General features: G+C 43.3%; 1 protein-coding gene across 5 annotated transcripts in view; it reads left to right on the top strand.

The window, feature by feature from the left end:
* Positions 1-1614: 1614 nt before the first annotated feature.
* Positions 1615-16730, top strand: part of ODF2L (outer dense fiber of sperm tails 2 like) — a 45140-nt gene continuing 30024 nt past the window's right edge. For 2 of the 5 annotated variants that reach the window (XM_084852030.1, XM_084852032.1), the window contains exons 1-8: positions 1693-1788; positions 4336-4434; positions 7609-7772; positions 8775-8901; positions 10049-10180; positions 11475-11537; positions 13174-13245; positions 15069-15185. In XM_084852030.1, coding sequence (XP_084708156.1) covers positions 1774-1788; positions 4336-4434; positions 7609-7772; positions 8775-8901; positions 10049-10180; positions 11475-11537; positions 13174-13245; positions 15069-15185 — 789 coding nt within the window. In that variant the 5' untranslated portion in view covers positions 1693-1773. Of the gene's footprint in view, positions 1789-4335; positions 4435-7608; positions 7773-8774; positions 8902-10048; positions 10181-11474; positions 11538-13173; positions 13246-15068; positions 15186-16730 lie in introns of all 5 variants that reach the window. The other 3 variants (XM_084852034.1, XM_084852031.1, XM_084852033.1) reach the window with 3 other exon arrangements.

Raw genomic sequence — 16730 nt, forward strand, 5'->3', positions numbered from 1 at the left:
TTGTTTATTCGGTCAGTCGCTTCCGACTCTTCGTGACTTCATGGACCAGCCCACACCAGAGCTTCCTGTCGGCTGTCGCCACCCCCAGCTCCCCCAAGGTCGAGACCATCACCTCCAGAATATCATCCATCCACCCTGCCCTTGGTCGGCCCCTCTTCCTTTTGCCTTCCACTTTCCCTAGCATCAGCATCTTCTCCAGGGTAGCCTGTCTTCTCATTATGTGGCCAAAGTACTTCAGTTTTGCCTTTCATATCATTCCCTCAAGTGAGCAGTCTGGCTTTTATTTCCTGGAGTATGGACTGGTTTGATCTTCTTGCAGTCCAAGGCACTCTCAGAATTTTCCTCCAGCACCACAGTTCAAAAGCATCTATCTTCCTTCGCTCAGCCTTCCTTATGGTCCAGCTCTCGCAGCCATAGGTTACTATGGGGAATACCATTGCTTTAACTATGCAGACCTTTGTTGTCAGTGTGATATCTCTGCTCTATTTTATCAAGATTTGTAATTGCTGTCCTCCCAAGAAGTAAACGTCTTCTAATTTCCTGGCTGCAGTCAGCGTCTGCAGTAATCTTTGCGCCTAGAAAGACAAAGTCTGTCACTGCCTCCATGTTTTCTCCCTCTGTTTGCCAGTTATCAATCAAGCTGGTTGCCATAATCTTGGTTTTTTGAGATATAACTGCAACCCAGCTTTTGCACTTTCTTCTTTCACCTTTGTCATGAGGTTCCTCAGCTCCTCCTTGCTTTCAGCCATCAAAGTGGTATCATCTGCATATCGGAGATTGTTAATGTTTCTTCCAGCGATTTTAACTCCAGCCTTGGCTTCATCAAGCCCAGCACGCTGCATGATGTGTTCTGCGTACAGGTTGAATAGGTAGGGTGAGCGTATACAACCCTGCCGTACTCCTTTCCCAATCTTAAACCAGTCCGTTGTTCCTTGGTCTGTTCTTACCGTTGCTACTTGGTCGTTATACAGATTCCTCAGGAGGCAGACAAGATGGCTTGGTATCCCCATACCACCAAGACCTTGCCACAATTTGTTATGATCCACACAGTCAAAGGCTTTAGAATAGTCAATGAAACAGAAATAGATGTGTTTCTGAAACTCCCTGGCTTTCTCCATTATCCAGCGGATATTGGCAGTTTGGTCTCTAGTGCCTTTTCTAAACCCAGCTTGTACATCTGGCAATTCTCGTTCCGTGAATTGCTGGAGTCTACCTTGCAAGATCTTGAGCCATTACAGCCAGCACGTCATGGCTGGGGATAATGGGAGTTGCAGTCCAACACATCTGGCGGGTGCCAGGTTGGGGAAGACTGCTGTTCTACATATATGCGAATGGGAATATCTCGCTTTTGCTCGGGTTGACTTCAAGCGAGGGCAGCAGCCTCAGCAGGAGCCGCCGAGCACGCTCCGTTCACGCCCGGTCAGCTGCTTTTCTCCATATCACTTGTTCCTGAATTCTCGGAATTAAAATACTGTTTGCTCTGCAGCCTTCTCAAGCTGCGGCATCTCGCCAAACAGACGAGGAAAAAACGTAGCTGTGCAGACTCCCCCTTCGTTTTGGACGGGTCACAGGGGACCCCGGGCGCAGGAGAGGGCAAAGCCAGGGCAGCGGGGAGCTTCAACCGCTGCTGCTGAGCATGCCCAAGCGGGAGGCGAGCACGCGCAGTCGAGGGAGTTTGGGCGCTGCCCTTCCGACGCGGCTCGCGGGTTGCCAGGGCGGCGCTTGGCCGCCTTCCCGCCGGAGGCCGCGGCGGCGAGCTGCAGGAGCGCGGCAATGGAGCGCAGCGGGGTAATGTGGCCAGCTGTCCCCTCGGAAGGGACGGCAGGAAGCGCCATTCTGTGAGGGGAGGAGAACTGGAGGTTGGATGGAGGCAACGGCGGGAGGCTGGTCTGTGGCGCGCGTGGGAGAAGAAGGGCAGCGCTTGGTTTCTGGGCTCAGAGAGGTACCGGGGCTCGCGCACGCCTGCTTGCGGCCACAGTTTTTGATCTGCAAAGCTTTGTGTGCGCAGGCTATGGCTGCTCGTGGATGAGGTCAACGCGTGCAGCCTGCCAAGGCACGTCTAGGATAAAGCCCCAGAATCTGTCTGGTCAAAGTGCCAAGCTACGATGTTGACGTCTGAAAAGCAATATGCCTCTAGGCATGTGCAGAGCGCCTTTCCCTTGCCGCTGAGCAGCCGTAACTCTTCTCCCCCGCCCGGGTCCGGGATCCGGGGAAAGGGTTTCCAGAGATGTGTGAGCCCCAGCACCTCTCGGCTTACGATCAAGCCCCGTGCATTCAAGGCATTCTTTTTATTGCTACTTTGCAGTTCAGTTATTTATATGGATATTTGTACCCCACCTTTCCACCTCTGAAAGGGAGGCACCCAAGGCAGCGTACATAATAGTAAAATCCAGGAAAAATAGCAATAGAATCAGTCTAAAAATACACCAGAAATCAGTAAAATGCAGAGATAGGCTGGAACTTTCTGTTGCAAGAGGGTTAAATTTAGGGGATTTGTCTTCTAGCTCAGATTAAATTATGGATAGGAATAAGACAGTCTTTGGCCTCCAGTAAAAAAATCCAGGGAATTAGATGACTGCTCTGAAGCAATTCCTGTGTCCTCTGTTATTGTCACTTTCTTGTACTATGAGGTATGTCTTGGAACAAGCCAGTGTGTGTGTGAGAGGGAGAGAAAGGGAGGGAGGGAGGAAAATACAGGTGTTGCATGGTTTTATCAGGATTTAATCTGGACAATAAACAAATTTATTTTCAGAACAAAGGTTCAGCCCTGTAGTAACATGTACAGTTATGAGGCAAGGGTGCCTCTGAACATGTGCATTTCCCGCCCCAATAAGCAAATGGCAGCTTCCACTGGAATTTTGGAATAGAACATGACTTCCAAACTGAAAGCTTTATGTTTTGAAATGACTTGATAGTAGACTGTTTAGTGTAATTATGCTTTGTTGGTATGTATACCAGTTTTTATATTGCTGTTCTTGTACTGTGAGCTGCGTTGGGCACATTTATATGGAAAAGCTGCATAATAAACAACAACAACAACAGAAGCAGTCTTTAGCCCTCCCATCTATCTGGCTAGAAATAACAGGGTATGTGTGTGCTTACCTCATCTGGATCCTCGTCTTACTAGGACAGTTTGCCTGATACAGAGTAACTGGAACTGTGGCAAATGTTCTGTGGAATTCTAATATGAGGGACCTGATAATTGTCCAGGATCCAGACAGCACAAGTGGAATGCACATCTGCTCACAAAAGGGGAGGTCTTGGATTACTTCCAGTTCCTCCTTCCAGCTGCAGTAGTCCACTCCAGTCTAGAAGGTCATCAGGAGAGCTTGTTCAGGGGGCACAAGCAGCTGCAACAGGAAAGAGGAACTGGAGAAAATCATTGTGTGTGAGCACTCTTACAGCTCTATGGATTCTACCCATTGTGCCCATTGTGCCCTGTCATAGGCAGTGTCAGATGAGGTATGTGGGTGCGGGAGTGCCCTTCCAACAAATAGCTCTACCCCATAGTTACCTGAAGGAATGACACCTTACATGGTCCCCCCCCATGCATTTTGTCCCCTCTATGCCTTCCCTACTATATATGTTTTTCTTGGTGCTGCCTTTTACCTACAATTCTGTATCCCATGATGCTCCAAAATAAAGAATGTCTCATTTCCTTAGAAAGGATCCTTTCACAGTCCTCAGTAGTAGGGTGGATTCTTATAGGCCTCTCCGTATCCATCTTCCTGCTTTTCAGGTTTATAATATTTGACAATCTTCTGTTCTCATGACCTTTTTAGAAATAAAGTCTTTACTGATTTAGGGTGGTAATAAAAGGTGCAGATGGACTTCAGTTTCAAATATAACTTGGCTGGGGGACATTGGTGAAGTAGGAAGAGCCCCATTACTGATGACTGGATGACTGCATGCATGGAGCTGATAGTAATGGAAGCTCTGCTTGGCATAATTGTGTCTAAGAGACTCTGAAAATGTCATATTTGTAATATAGAATCAGGCTTGTGCATCATTAAACTGAGATATTTAAGAATTCAGTTATAAATAATTATAAAATACATTTACTTCTCATTTATTTTTAGTGAATTACAGAAATGCTAACTTTATTAAACAGTGCTTTTCACTACATTAGTAAATCACCTTGCAGCGCTTAGTGACAACATATCTCTTCAACAACGGTACATTGAAAAAACATTCAAGGGTTTTTTCCTCTCTAAAACACTGAATTAAAATTGAGCTTGTTCACTACAAATGTCAGTGCAGCTGTTTAGCATTTGATGAGTTGTTAGGGTTTTTTTGTTTTAATAAAAATTCAGACTGTGTATGCTTATCTGTCAGAAAGAAGAGGATGGGTCTCTATCCAGCTTGTATGGACAGAACAGTGATCTGTCCCGTTACCATGTGCAGAGGGAGTTATTTTCTTCTAGCAGTTGTGAGGTAAGATATAAAAAAGTTGGTTACTGAAATAGATATTCCATATATATATATGGACCACAAGAGCCAGTGTGCTGTAGTGGTGCGAGTGTTGGACTCAGAGTCGAGAGATCTAGGTTCTAGCACTCACTCAGCCATGGAAGCTCACAGGGTGACTTTGGGCCAGTCACAGACTCAGCCCAACCTACCTCACAGGGTGGTTGTGAGGATAAAAAGGGAGAGGAGGAGGATAATGTAAGTTGCCTTGGGTTCCTTGCAAGAGGAAAAAAGGCAGGATGTAAATGAATTAAATAAATAAATAAATTTGGAATGCCCCCTTATATACCGCCTAATATAATAAAATCCCTAATCAGTTCACATATAAATATGACCTGGTTTCTATCAGATCTTAACTATAAAAGGGTAAGACTGCTACCACAAGCCTACAAATCATTCGCTAGTCTCCAAGGACAGATTGGCTGTAATCTGAAGGGCTGTTTTGGTTCATACACGGGACTTTAGCAAGCCTAATGGTATCTGTAATTTCCCCCCCTCTGATCAGTTTATCTCCATGCCATATTAAGAAAGGCTTTTGAAACTTGAAGTTTGCTCTGATCAGGCTCACAAATTCACATTTTTGGATCCTGTCTAGTCTTCTTTAAAATGTGCAAAGGGCAATTATATTCTTACTCTGTCTTTTTTTACTGTGTACATCATCTAAAATTATCTCCAGCTTCATTAAAATAAAAACTGAATTGTTTCTCTCTAGTCCTGTTTTCCACCTAACAAGGGACCTGTGTGTTTTGTCTAAGGATGAAGACATATCTGGGTAGCAGCTAGATTTTAAATCTCCAAAAGCGTGATCAACCATCGTTTGTTCCTTCAGCAATTAGCCCTAGGAACAGTCCAAAGTGCCACCAGAAACCATCACAGCATCTCCAAGCACCGCTTAATTTTTATTATATTATGCGGTATATAATTATTACTAATAAATAAGTAAAAGTAGAGCCTAATTTGAATGTCTAGAACCTCTTCCCACATTCTGTCTCAAGATGTGAGACTAAATACAGAGTTTTTTCCTCCCCTTCTTCCCCCCACAACACACTTCGCTTTGTTCTGGAGAATTGCACATTATTTTGTTACCTTTGGGTTGGCCTAATAAAGATATTGCCATAATGCGGATTTTGGATTCCTTTGCCTTATGGCGAAAAAGCACCTTTTGCTTTTTGTGTATTTTTGATACGTTTTCCATAATGTCTGATTTTGAAGGAACCTATTTAAACAATTTCCAGCTGTTTTAAATCTTGTTTTGATCATGTAAGTAATTGTGCACTGCCACTGAAATGAAGATGGCAGGGGTCCCTGCAGCATGTATTTACATAATGTTATGTGAATTATATTGTTTAGGACACAAGATGTATGCCATACCTTAATTCTGGGGAAGCAGAAAAACTTTGCTCAGTTATTCAGTCCTGTGATTCAGGTTTTAAAAAAGATCTTCCTGGGACAGAAACATCTAGCCAACCTGGAAAATAGTTGAGCTCTCAAAATGAAGAATTGGACAGTTCAAACAATCATGTGAGAAATGTTAGAAGCATAAATAGTATTAATGAAGGCATTGGCTTCTTAAGGGCACAATCCTGTGTGTGTTTAGACAGAGAAGAGTCCTACAACTCCCAGCATTCCCCAGCCAGCTTTTTACCAGCTGCCCTAGATAAACTGCATACACCCTAAGACGTGCTCCTTAGCATCCTTTGCAGTGCACTGGGTTTTTAGGACAATACGTTCAGGGCCTCCTGGTTAGATGGATTATTGCTGGAGAGGTTCCTTGAAGGTAGAAAGTTTGAAAACCTCTGGTGTGGTCCAAAGAGTTGCTTCACCATTAATATGTTCTTAGAATGGGTGTATCACAGTTTGCTGTGGCACAGCACCATGAAAATGATGTTGCACTGACAGATAATCCAGTAGGGGTTCTGAACTAGGAAGGGTGTTTTTTTTAAAGCAGGGGTGGGGAACCTCAGGCCGACAGGCCAAATCCAGCCCACGTAGGATCCCAATCCAGCCCTCCCAGGATCCATAAATGGTCATGCCCCCTTCCCCCAATCACCAATTCGTTGGTGGTTTCCCAGCTTTTATACAGTTTTTTCCTTGTTCTAAAAGGTTGAAATGCCTCTCCAAAGGTTCAGTTACTGGCAGTAAAAACTTACAGTATGGTGGTATTTTTGGCCCTGCTCCCTTTGCCCCCATGCCCTCTTTGCTGTTGGCCCCGCCCACCACAGGAAATGGAATTTGGCCCTCAGGCTGAAAGAGGTTCCTCACTCCTGTTTTAAAGCAAACCAGTGAGTTAGATGTTTAAAATTAAACTACTAATAAAATGACTACATGGAGGTACTTTGACATTTCCCAGATGTGATCACATTTGTGTGTAACCCTTGATATCTTCCACTGCCCTCTGCCCCAGTCTCATTATATGATATTTGAAAAGAACCATACAGTAAATACAGCTAGTTCTTATAGCATAGGAGAATGCTACAGAAATGGTTGAGTTATTATGGTTGACTGTGGCTCAAGCTACACAATGACTGGGTTCACACAACATGATAACTCACACTTAGGGTTGAGTGATTGAACTTTGGGTTGTTGAAACAAGGTTTGTTGTGTTGTCTGAACCCCGCTATGCTAACACACCATGGTTTGTTAACCACGAAGAACCCATGAAGAGAGCTCATGGTTTGTTGTTGAGTTGTGAACTGTGGGTTGTTTGTGGTTAACATGGATGAGTTCAGACAACACAACAACCCATGCTTCAGTGACAACTCACAGTTTAACAACCACCCGTACTCAATCTTGAGTGTGAGTTTTCATGTTGTGTGAACCCAGTCATCGCTTGAAAGCCAGAGCTAGCAGCTACATCTTTTACTCAAAAGTATGTGCACGAGACCTGATCCAGATCAGTACTCTAGCACAGGGGACAGGCAGGATTCACCCCTTTGTCCCCAATCTGGAACACAGACCCCTTGCATGTAATTTATGTTGTCAAAAGCAATCCATTGAAAGAAACGTATCATTTGGCTAGTAGGCAGAGATGGAAACGGGAAATTGCTATTCTGGATTTTGATGCAGTCTGTTTTTAAGGATTCTTTGATGGGGGGTGCAGAAGAAGAATAAGGAGTGAAACAAAATTCAATATTTTATAAGCTTCCAGAAAGCATAGAGGTAGAACCCTTGAAGGAGAGCTGGAATTCATACAACAGACTTGTGAATAAACACCGGACCAGAATGAAAGAACTGTTGCCAAGCCTTAATGGGAAATCCCAGGATAGCTCTTTGGAAGAAAGCCTGAGCGAAGGTGAAACAAAATGGTATGGTTTAAGCTGAAGTGGGCAGAGGGGAATTGGGATGCATATTCCACAGCTCAGATATTTTCCTCTAGAATTTATTTGTTCTTTGTTAAAGCTATTCATAGCTGAGGCATAAAATGGCATGTGATTACCTCCAAGCCTCAGACTATCTAAAGAGATGGGTGTAATTTTTTAAGTTGTTCCTACAGCCCCCCCCCCCCCGAATTGTTTGTAAATGAAAAGTACACAAACAAGGAGTAAAGCCATATTTAATATCCAGAGTTTTTTAAACAAACTGAAACATTGACTAACCCCCAAAACTCAGTTTGGGAAAACAAACCATATTTTTAACATATCTTTGTTAAATATTAATGGACATATTGGTTAAATGATTATTTATTTAAAGAAAGAGAATTTTTATTCCACTCCTCTGCCAAAAAGGCTCCTGGAGTGTCTTATATACTATCAGTAAAAAAACAGAAAACATTCTCTGCCTGTAGGCTTACAGTTTAAAAAGACACAATACACAAGGAAATGTGGGAGAAGAGCTTGAACATCCTGCACTGCACTGCATGACCAGTGTGGTTGTGTGAATCCACCACAACTACATGCAAGATTTTCCTTTCTGCATTCCATTGCAAATGCTTTAGAAACAGTGGTGATTGGCTCACTCACTTTCTATGTTGAAAATGTAAGTGAAATGAGGGTCTAAATCCTTAGGATTTACTTAGGCAAAACATCTCTTAGTTCAGCCTTCCCCAGCCTGGTGTCTTCCAGATGTGCTGGACTGTAACTCCCATAGTTCCCAGCCAGCATGACCATTGGCTGGGGATTATGGGAGTTGTAGTCCACATCTGGAGGGCACCAGGCTGCAGAACACTGCCTTTAACATAAAGAGCCGTTTCACAACTTGCCTCACAGCAAGTGTACTTTTAATGTACCACTATTTGAGACTTTGTGCTAGTAATTTTTTTCTGTTTGATAATATGCATTACCCTTTGATTTGTATCTTCTTATCAATAGGTTGTGGGAAGATGCCATTTATGACAAAGTTGCTTTTCAAAAAAAGCTTCACGAAGCAGAGTTGGCAATTGCTTCAGCAGAAATGTTTTTGCCATCATTTAAAGAAACACTTGTTAGAATTTCAAAAGTAAGTTGAACTACTAGCAATAACGTTACTGAATTAAATGAAATATATCCTATGGCTTAGATCCAAAGAATTGCAAGCAGAGATCTGTTCATGGAACTGGGCTTTGCCACCCTTTTCCGGCTGAAGCCACCTGCCCCCCCCCGTGCCAAGAGTCACTCTGGAGCAGGGGTGCAGAACCTCAGGCTTGGGGGCCAGTCTGGTTCTTTGTGGGTCCTGATCCAGCCCTTCAAGGTTTCCCAGATCGCCATGCCCCTTTCCCCCAACTGTTTGGTGGGTCCCTGGGTTCTGTGTTGTTTTTTCCCCATTTCTAAAAGATTGAGATGCCTCTCCTAAAACTTAGTTACTGGCAGTAAGATCTTTAAGCTAAAATCAGCAGGTATTTTTGGCCCCCTTTTGCCCTCACTTCTTTTGCCGTGTGGCCCCTGAAAGCTTCTCTGAAATGGAATTAGGCCCTTGGGCTGAAAGAGGTTCAACACCCCTGCTCTGGAGGTTAAGGGAATCCTCTGGGACAATGCTCAGCTCAGGGGGCTGCAGCTGGACAGGAAGCTGGCAGAAACTGTGGACCCTTCCTTTGCATGAACAGAAGTGCCTTCTGTTTGTGCTAGAGCTTTGATAATCCAAGCCTATGGGCCAAAACAGACATTCCTTTAAATCTGTATCTAGCAGTCTTTTTTTTTTCATTTTTACTCTAGAGTAAGCATAGGGACCTTGATCCACATCTTAAAAGCCCCCACTACTCTCCACGCTAGGAACCCAATATTTCCTCATATCAAAATGCGCAGTTGTTCTGACCTTTTCCTTCACGGCCATTTTGCTAGCCAGATGCAAGCAAAGTGGTGACAACACAAAGACTGAATACGATGGACAGTGCTCTAGACCAGCAATACTGCTTTGGTTTGAAGAAAAGCCAGTTGAGGGTCTTTTATATGCGATTGTGCCCTAACTGTGGGATACTTTATAGCCAAAAGTTTTGCTGTATTTGGGGCAGTTATGTGTATTTAAGTGATGTAATCATCTGTTTTTCAAAATGGTTTCATTTTTAAAGCAACCATCTTAACAGTGTGACTGTTTTGACAAAAACCTCTTGTTGGGTTTTGCTTTTTTTTTTTTTGCAAAATAATTTAACTGGAATTTAATATTTTGTCAGGCTTGTTATGTTTCTGCATCAGATATGATAAAGATTTCTATGCAAGAGGATTTACTGGTAAAGGAGCTAGAGGCTCTCAAAACTATGAAGGAACTGTTACAACAGCTACTTAGATCAAGCAAGGACAAAGAAGTAAGAGGATGTGCAGATACCGTGAACCAAGTATAGCAATGACCAGCAACACATTTAAGTATTTTTAATTGTTTTAAAATTAAAATTAATTTTAGGATTTGCAAAGAAATGTGAACATCCACAGAAAAAAAATCTAAGATAATATCAAACTGTGACTGTACCTGGTTCTTTCTTCCTGGAACAAAGTAGCTAGTTCTCAAGTTCTGTCATCCCACCTCTGCCCTGGTAAGTTTCTGTATTGCTCTTTGCGTGTGACTAGTCCACATGAGCAAAGAGAAACACAGCAATTGCTCATGACCAAATCAATTAGCAAGTAAGGACTCTACCATTCCTGATTTATATGGCAGGTTGTAGCTCTTCCTTCCAAATGGATTTTGCAGAGAGTCAAGAAGATCAGTTTAAAGCCTTTTTTCTCTCAAGAGGTTCCAGTTATGCTGTGTACAATGGCAAGCCTTCCTACCTTCGCCAAAAGATTCCCTGAGTTTCCCTTCTTGAAATGGATCCATTTGTAGACAAAAGCTGTCACTGCATCAAGCATCAGACTGGGGCTCGTCCTCGCCAGTTGACCTGCTCCTGAGGGAAAAGACGTCACCTTGCCTCTTTTCACAGCAGTCTGTAGCCCCTCCTTTTTGGAAGTAATACACTCATGAATAATGTCAATATGCAAGGATCTGTGTCAGATATGCCGACAAAATTGCAATAGCTAGGGGCAAAACCAGAGTAGCCAATGTTTTTGGGCCATGGGCACATTTGGCAATTTGATAAACTGTCCTGGGCACTATCACAAAATGGCTTGCCATGGGCAAGTGCCTGTCCAAAAGACTGAGTACAAGGCAGAGGTGGGGTCTGAGCCCCAACACACTAAACAACTCCTTTGAAGCCACAGTTTTCAGCACCAACAGATACCAATTTCACAGGAGGCCCAGCTGCTGGTAGAAAATGTGTTAATTTTAAAAAATTGGTGGGCACCAAAAAAGGTGTCCCGGTACCACATTGCCTACCCTGGGCTATGGGCATCTCAACCCTGGCTTCTCCCCAACAACCCAATTCACACACAGTGCTCAACAACCCAGGAATGGGGGTTGTTGTGACATGTGAACAGGGACATTAACTGTGGTATTTTCATTTGGTGGTTGTCAATGAGGAAGACTTTCTCTTTGCCCTTAACTGTTACTAGAAAGTATATTTTAAAATACTGGGCAGTTTGTTGTCACAAGAAGTATATTATCCTGCTGTGTTGCATGCAATATTAGGTGAGACTGAATCACATTTGTCCTGTTTCTCCTATTTGTAGTTCATCAGTAAACAGATTGAAGATTTGATACAGAAGTTAACTGAAAGTGAAACAGAAGCTGCTGTAAGTTCTGTTTTCTGGCGTGTCCTGTTGCCATGAAAGACAAAATCCCTGTCCCTTGCAGATATGTTAGGGCAGACCTCCCCAAACTAGTGCCCTCCAGACATGGAGATGCTACAAGATCCCCATGCAGACTGGGGATGATGGCGGCTGTAGTCATCTAGGGGACATCAGGGTGAGGAAGGATGGCCTGGGTAGTTCCAGAAAACAGGAAAAATGAGGACAGCTATGTCTTGAGCAGCCTGTCTTTGTGTGATTCCTGCTTTTTGCTATATTTTAAAAAAACAAACACCTAGTTTGGCTAAAAAAGGATATTCTGACAGTACAGAGAATCTCAAACAAAGTGTGTGGGCAGGAGGGATTAAGGAGAATGTTGTTTCCCCGTTCTAAAAGGTTGAAAGGTCTCTCTAAGGCTTAGTTACTGGCAGGAAGAGCTTTACGCTAGAAGATGCTGGCGTTTTTGTATTTCGACCTCGCCCCTTTTGCCTTTGGCCCCGCCTACCCCGGAAGGCGGCCCCAAGAGCTTCAAAATGGAATTTGGTCCTCAGGCTGAAAAAAACCTCAACATCCTGGCCTAAGGTTTCACGGTGGTACAGAAATATCATTAACATATCTGGAGGACACCAAGTTGCAGAAGGCTGCTTTAAACCTCTCAGGAAGGAAGAGCAGAAAACTCTGGGTTTCTGTCAGACCCAGGCCAGCTCAAGTCAGGGGATCCCAGGCCATTAATATCAAACATAATATGAATATATGGGAAAAATCCAGGTCCCTACTCTAACGCAGATGTTAATTGCTTACATGTGGCACTGAATTTGGGGAGTACATGTGCCACTGCCCATAACAAATACCGTGACAACTTCATTGCTGTTTTCAGTAAACAGGAAAGACTAAAGATCATGCAGATTGGGTGAATAGGCAACCTGGTGCCTTTCAGATGTTTGGGACTACAACTGGCATCAGCCCCAGCCAACATGGATGATATTGTGGGAGTTGTAGTCCCAAACATCTGGAGGGCGCCAGGTTGCTTGCCCTGCCAAAGTCTTATGATGCTGTGTGTGTGTGTTGGCTGTTTGGGGGCTTCATGACATGAGAACAGGCCATAGGCAGCAGGGATGTACGGACTGTGTAAAATCCACTCTGTCTGGGTTTCACGGATTGTCAGGTGCCTTTTGTTCTGTTGTCCGCCCACAGACGGATGTGAATTTTTTTTTGTCTTGCGGAAAAATACGCAAATAATTACATAAGTATTTACGTAAGTATTTACATAATTTACCTTAGTACGTAATATTTTGCGTATTGTCCCCCATTCCATTCAACATTTCCTCAGCAGAAACGTATGTATTTTCCTACAAATTTATATGCATACATTTCGGGAAAGTAAAAAAAATCATCCGAAAGTCCACAAACCTGTGCAGCCTGAGGGGGTTGCTCTGCAGTGGATTCCGCAGGTCAGATTCTTAGAAATCCGAGCTCATTTTAGTCTGTGTCAAATTTCTCCAGCATCCCTCCTAGGCAGTCGATAAAAAGCCAGTATACTTATTATTCCTGTACTATTTTTTCTATGCATGCTCCATCTTCTCCCTTTAACATTTCCTTTTTAAACCATATTCGGTGGTGGTTGTTTTTTTTCCACTTGAAGTGTCTCAAAAATGAAGTGACTCAAAAAGAAAGGTTTATTTTAGAGCTTTCGACTCAGCTTCAGCAAGAGAAAGTAAGTTAACATTTTCCTTTGAAAAGATATTTTGTCTTCAGTCTCGGCAGCCATATCTTTATAACTCGATTGTGTGCATTGTTGGAGGATTCAGTGATGGGCTGCTCCTTCCCTCTTGGCACCTTCTTGTTCTAGGGTGGATTTGTCTGCTTTAGGCTGCAATCCTAGGCCCCCTTACCTAGGAGTCAGCCCCTCACTGAATTCAATGGCTCTTGGTTCTTTGTGAACATGTATAGGATTGCGCTGACAATACTGTATCCCAATATTTTTGTGTGTTAGCTGCTGGAGTGGGAGCATAAGAGAGCAATCCTAAACTTGTCTTCTCGGAAGTAAGTCTCGTAATGGAGCTTATCTCCAGATATGGGTTGTATTTAATGTTAGTCTAACCTAAGTCCCATTCATTTCAGTGGGTCTACTGTAAGTAGAACTAACATTAGATACATCCCTGTGTGTACAGGATTGCAGCCCAAGGGTATATATTTTTGACTAAAATATGTGTTGTGTTGCGTTATTCCCTCATTTATTGGAATATTTGTACAATAGGAATTTACTGATTTAGTGTTTACATTTCTATTATGTTCATTAACTGAATCACCCCCACCCCACTTTTTCTTAAGTATTGCAATTTTATTGATGGGCTGTTGTGGCATTTGTTATTAAACTTTCATAATTTGATTTTTTTTATATTGGATTTGTTTTTATATATTATTGTTGGCTGCTTTGGGCATTCTTTTGGAAGAGAAAGTGGGGTGTAAACATAAAAATGTGATTCATAGACAAGTTGCAGAACTTTGATTTCACTTGGACTAAATGACTAAGGGCACAATCCTATGCACGTTTAGACGGGGGGGAAAGTCCTACAATTCCCAGCATGCCCCAGCCAGCATGGCTGCCTGGGGGGATGCTGGGCTTTGTAGGGCTTTTTTTTCTGTCTACATGTCCATAGGATTGTGCCTTAAATGACCTAAGACTGCAATCCTATACACATTTAATAGGGCACAAGTCTAATTGAACTCCGTGGTGCTTACTTCTGAGTAGACACATCTGAAATTGCACTGTAAATCTATGAAAGAAGGGCTCAAGCTGGCCAGTGGGTATCTCCTGCCGTAACTGCCAATGGACACCTTGCCTTTCACTAGAAAGAGGCCATCTCTCAGTTCACTGCTGTTCAAGTAGGCACTGCAAGCATCTTGTGTTTTCAGAGGCTTGCTGGTGGATTTTTGCCAATCCCTCCTCCTCTTTCTGCATCCCCTTGTAAACCTGCTCTGGATGGTCAGGGAACCCTCTGGAGCTGTGGGAAGTGGCACGAGGGAGCTGCTGGGGGAAGGGTCATTGGTGAAAACTGCCTCTCTCCATACTCCAGGGGGAGCCTCCTCTGGACTCCTTCCGTTTGTGGAAGGGCAATGCAAGAGACCTCCCATACAGCAGGGGTGGGGAACTTCAGGCCCATGGGACAAATCTGGCCTTCCAGTGGTACGAATTTGGCCCTCTGAGGTTCCCCAGATGGCCAAGCCCCCCTTCTCCCAATCATCCGATAGTTTCGTGATTTCCCAGCTTTTGCACAGTTTATTCCACTCTACAAGGTTGAAATACTTCTCCTAAAGTTTAGTTACCAGTAGTAAGAGCTTCCAGCTAAAATATGCCAGTTTTGGGGGTGGTGTGGCCCCCACCATTTTTGCCTTTGGCCCTGCCCAACATTGGAATGTGCCCCTACCCCAAGTTTCTCCAAAACTGAATTTGGCCCTTGGGTCCCTATGAATGCTCCTTCTAGATACTGCTATGTAGAAGCTGCAATTTATTTCAGGTTGTCTTTTAAATTTTAGGTGAATGTACTAAAAGCATCACGCCACTTGGAGTCAATACAATCAGTGCAAACCCACCTGCAGAATCAGATAGAGAAAAAAGAGGCTGAGAATAATCAACTAAGAACAAAATATCAGGTTACGATTTTGATTGGTTTCACTCCTTTGATAAATTGAGCAATTCTTTTTAGTGTGGGGGGCATCAAGACGACCATGGCTTGAAGTTGTTGGTCACGTAGTAGTTATACAAAATTTCCTTAGGTAAGCTCTTTACATTTTGCAAGGAAAACCACAAATCTAATAAAAACAATGATGCTTTTTTTAAGATGTAAATGGGCAACTTTTAAAAAACTATGGCCAAGTTTGCCTACTCTGAACACACAGTCTGTAGAAATAGTACTCAATATATTGGGCACAGTCCATCAAAGAGTTAAAAAAAAAAAAAAGCAGTATCTGTATTTCCAGTGTATTTTCTTGGCCTGGACGGAGGTTATTCTTAGAAGTTATAATTTATAGAGGCCATACTTTACCTCTACAGACATGTTGGTATAACATGCATATTGTACTGATAGGAATTCTTAAGTGTAACCAGACTTTAAAATGGACAGGTCTTTTGAAGAATGCATAACTGTTTGCTATAAAAGCTGTTTTATACCTGTTAACTGTAATTTGTTTTTGTTTTTTTGGTCATCTCATCTCATCTGTAAAAGCTGTAGTGCTGTAATGGTGACATCTTGTGGTGAAAGGGGAAATAACAGACGCATTCTCTAGCAATGGCTAACTTCTCCTTGCCAACAAACCTCAACTTACTGGAGCAGGACTGCACAACCTGTGACCTACCAATTTGAACACTGCCCACTAGCTACATATTGGGCAAGTTTGCATGATCAAACAGCCCACCGTGTCGTAAATAAGCCACGGTGGTTGTGGTGTGGGCGGGTGGCCATTTTGAATATTCAAGCCCCAGCCATGGTTTGTCATGTTTCTTGCATCTGGGGACCATGGGTTATGTGAGGGTTAAACAACCCTTACATAATCCAGCAACAGAACATTGGTTATGTGAGGGTTGTTTAACCCATGGTCCCTGGGTTCAGACAAGATGAGAAGCTGCAGCTGAGGCTGGAATATTCAAAATGCACTGTAGCCCACCGTGGCACTGTTTTGATCGTGTGAACCAGGTCATGGTATCCTGCCAGGCCTTGACAACTTCCTTGTTTGTGCAGTTTCAAGCAGGCAGCAAAACCAGGTGGTTTTATCAAGCCTTTGGTGGGCAGGTAGCATTTGACTTGGCAGGCCATAAAGTATTCTGGCCTGTTCTAGACTGAGTTATTAGTGGCCAGTTTGAGCCCACAGAAGTAGAAGTGTAGACTCAGCAAGTTTATATTGGACTAGTAGCTCAAAAACATTCCTGCAGGCAACTTCTTGAAACTTGCTGATCCAGTAAAAAAACAAACACCTCTATTCCCCTAAGCTTGCTTTGACACTATTATCGCCCTGTGATTGTATTTGCAAATGTCCCATCATAAAGATAGATGGATCCACAATTTGGCTACATCACAAGAGCGGCATCAGCAGGATCGCTTCTTAGAAGACCACCCTGTCCTCCGAATGTAAAAACACCCTGTTAACTGGCGTCTGTTTGGGGACACAAATAGCAGTATTAGCAAGCCTGCAAGTCTACTG

Source organism: Heloderma suspectum, chromosome 4 (assembly GCF_057233095.1).
Source record: "Heloderma suspectum isolate Gila_16-S chromosome 4, 16-S_ref, whole genome shotgun sequence".
Lineage (NCBI taxonomy): Eukaryota > Metazoa > Chordata > Lepidosauria > Squamata > Helodermatidae > Heloderma > Heloderma suspectum.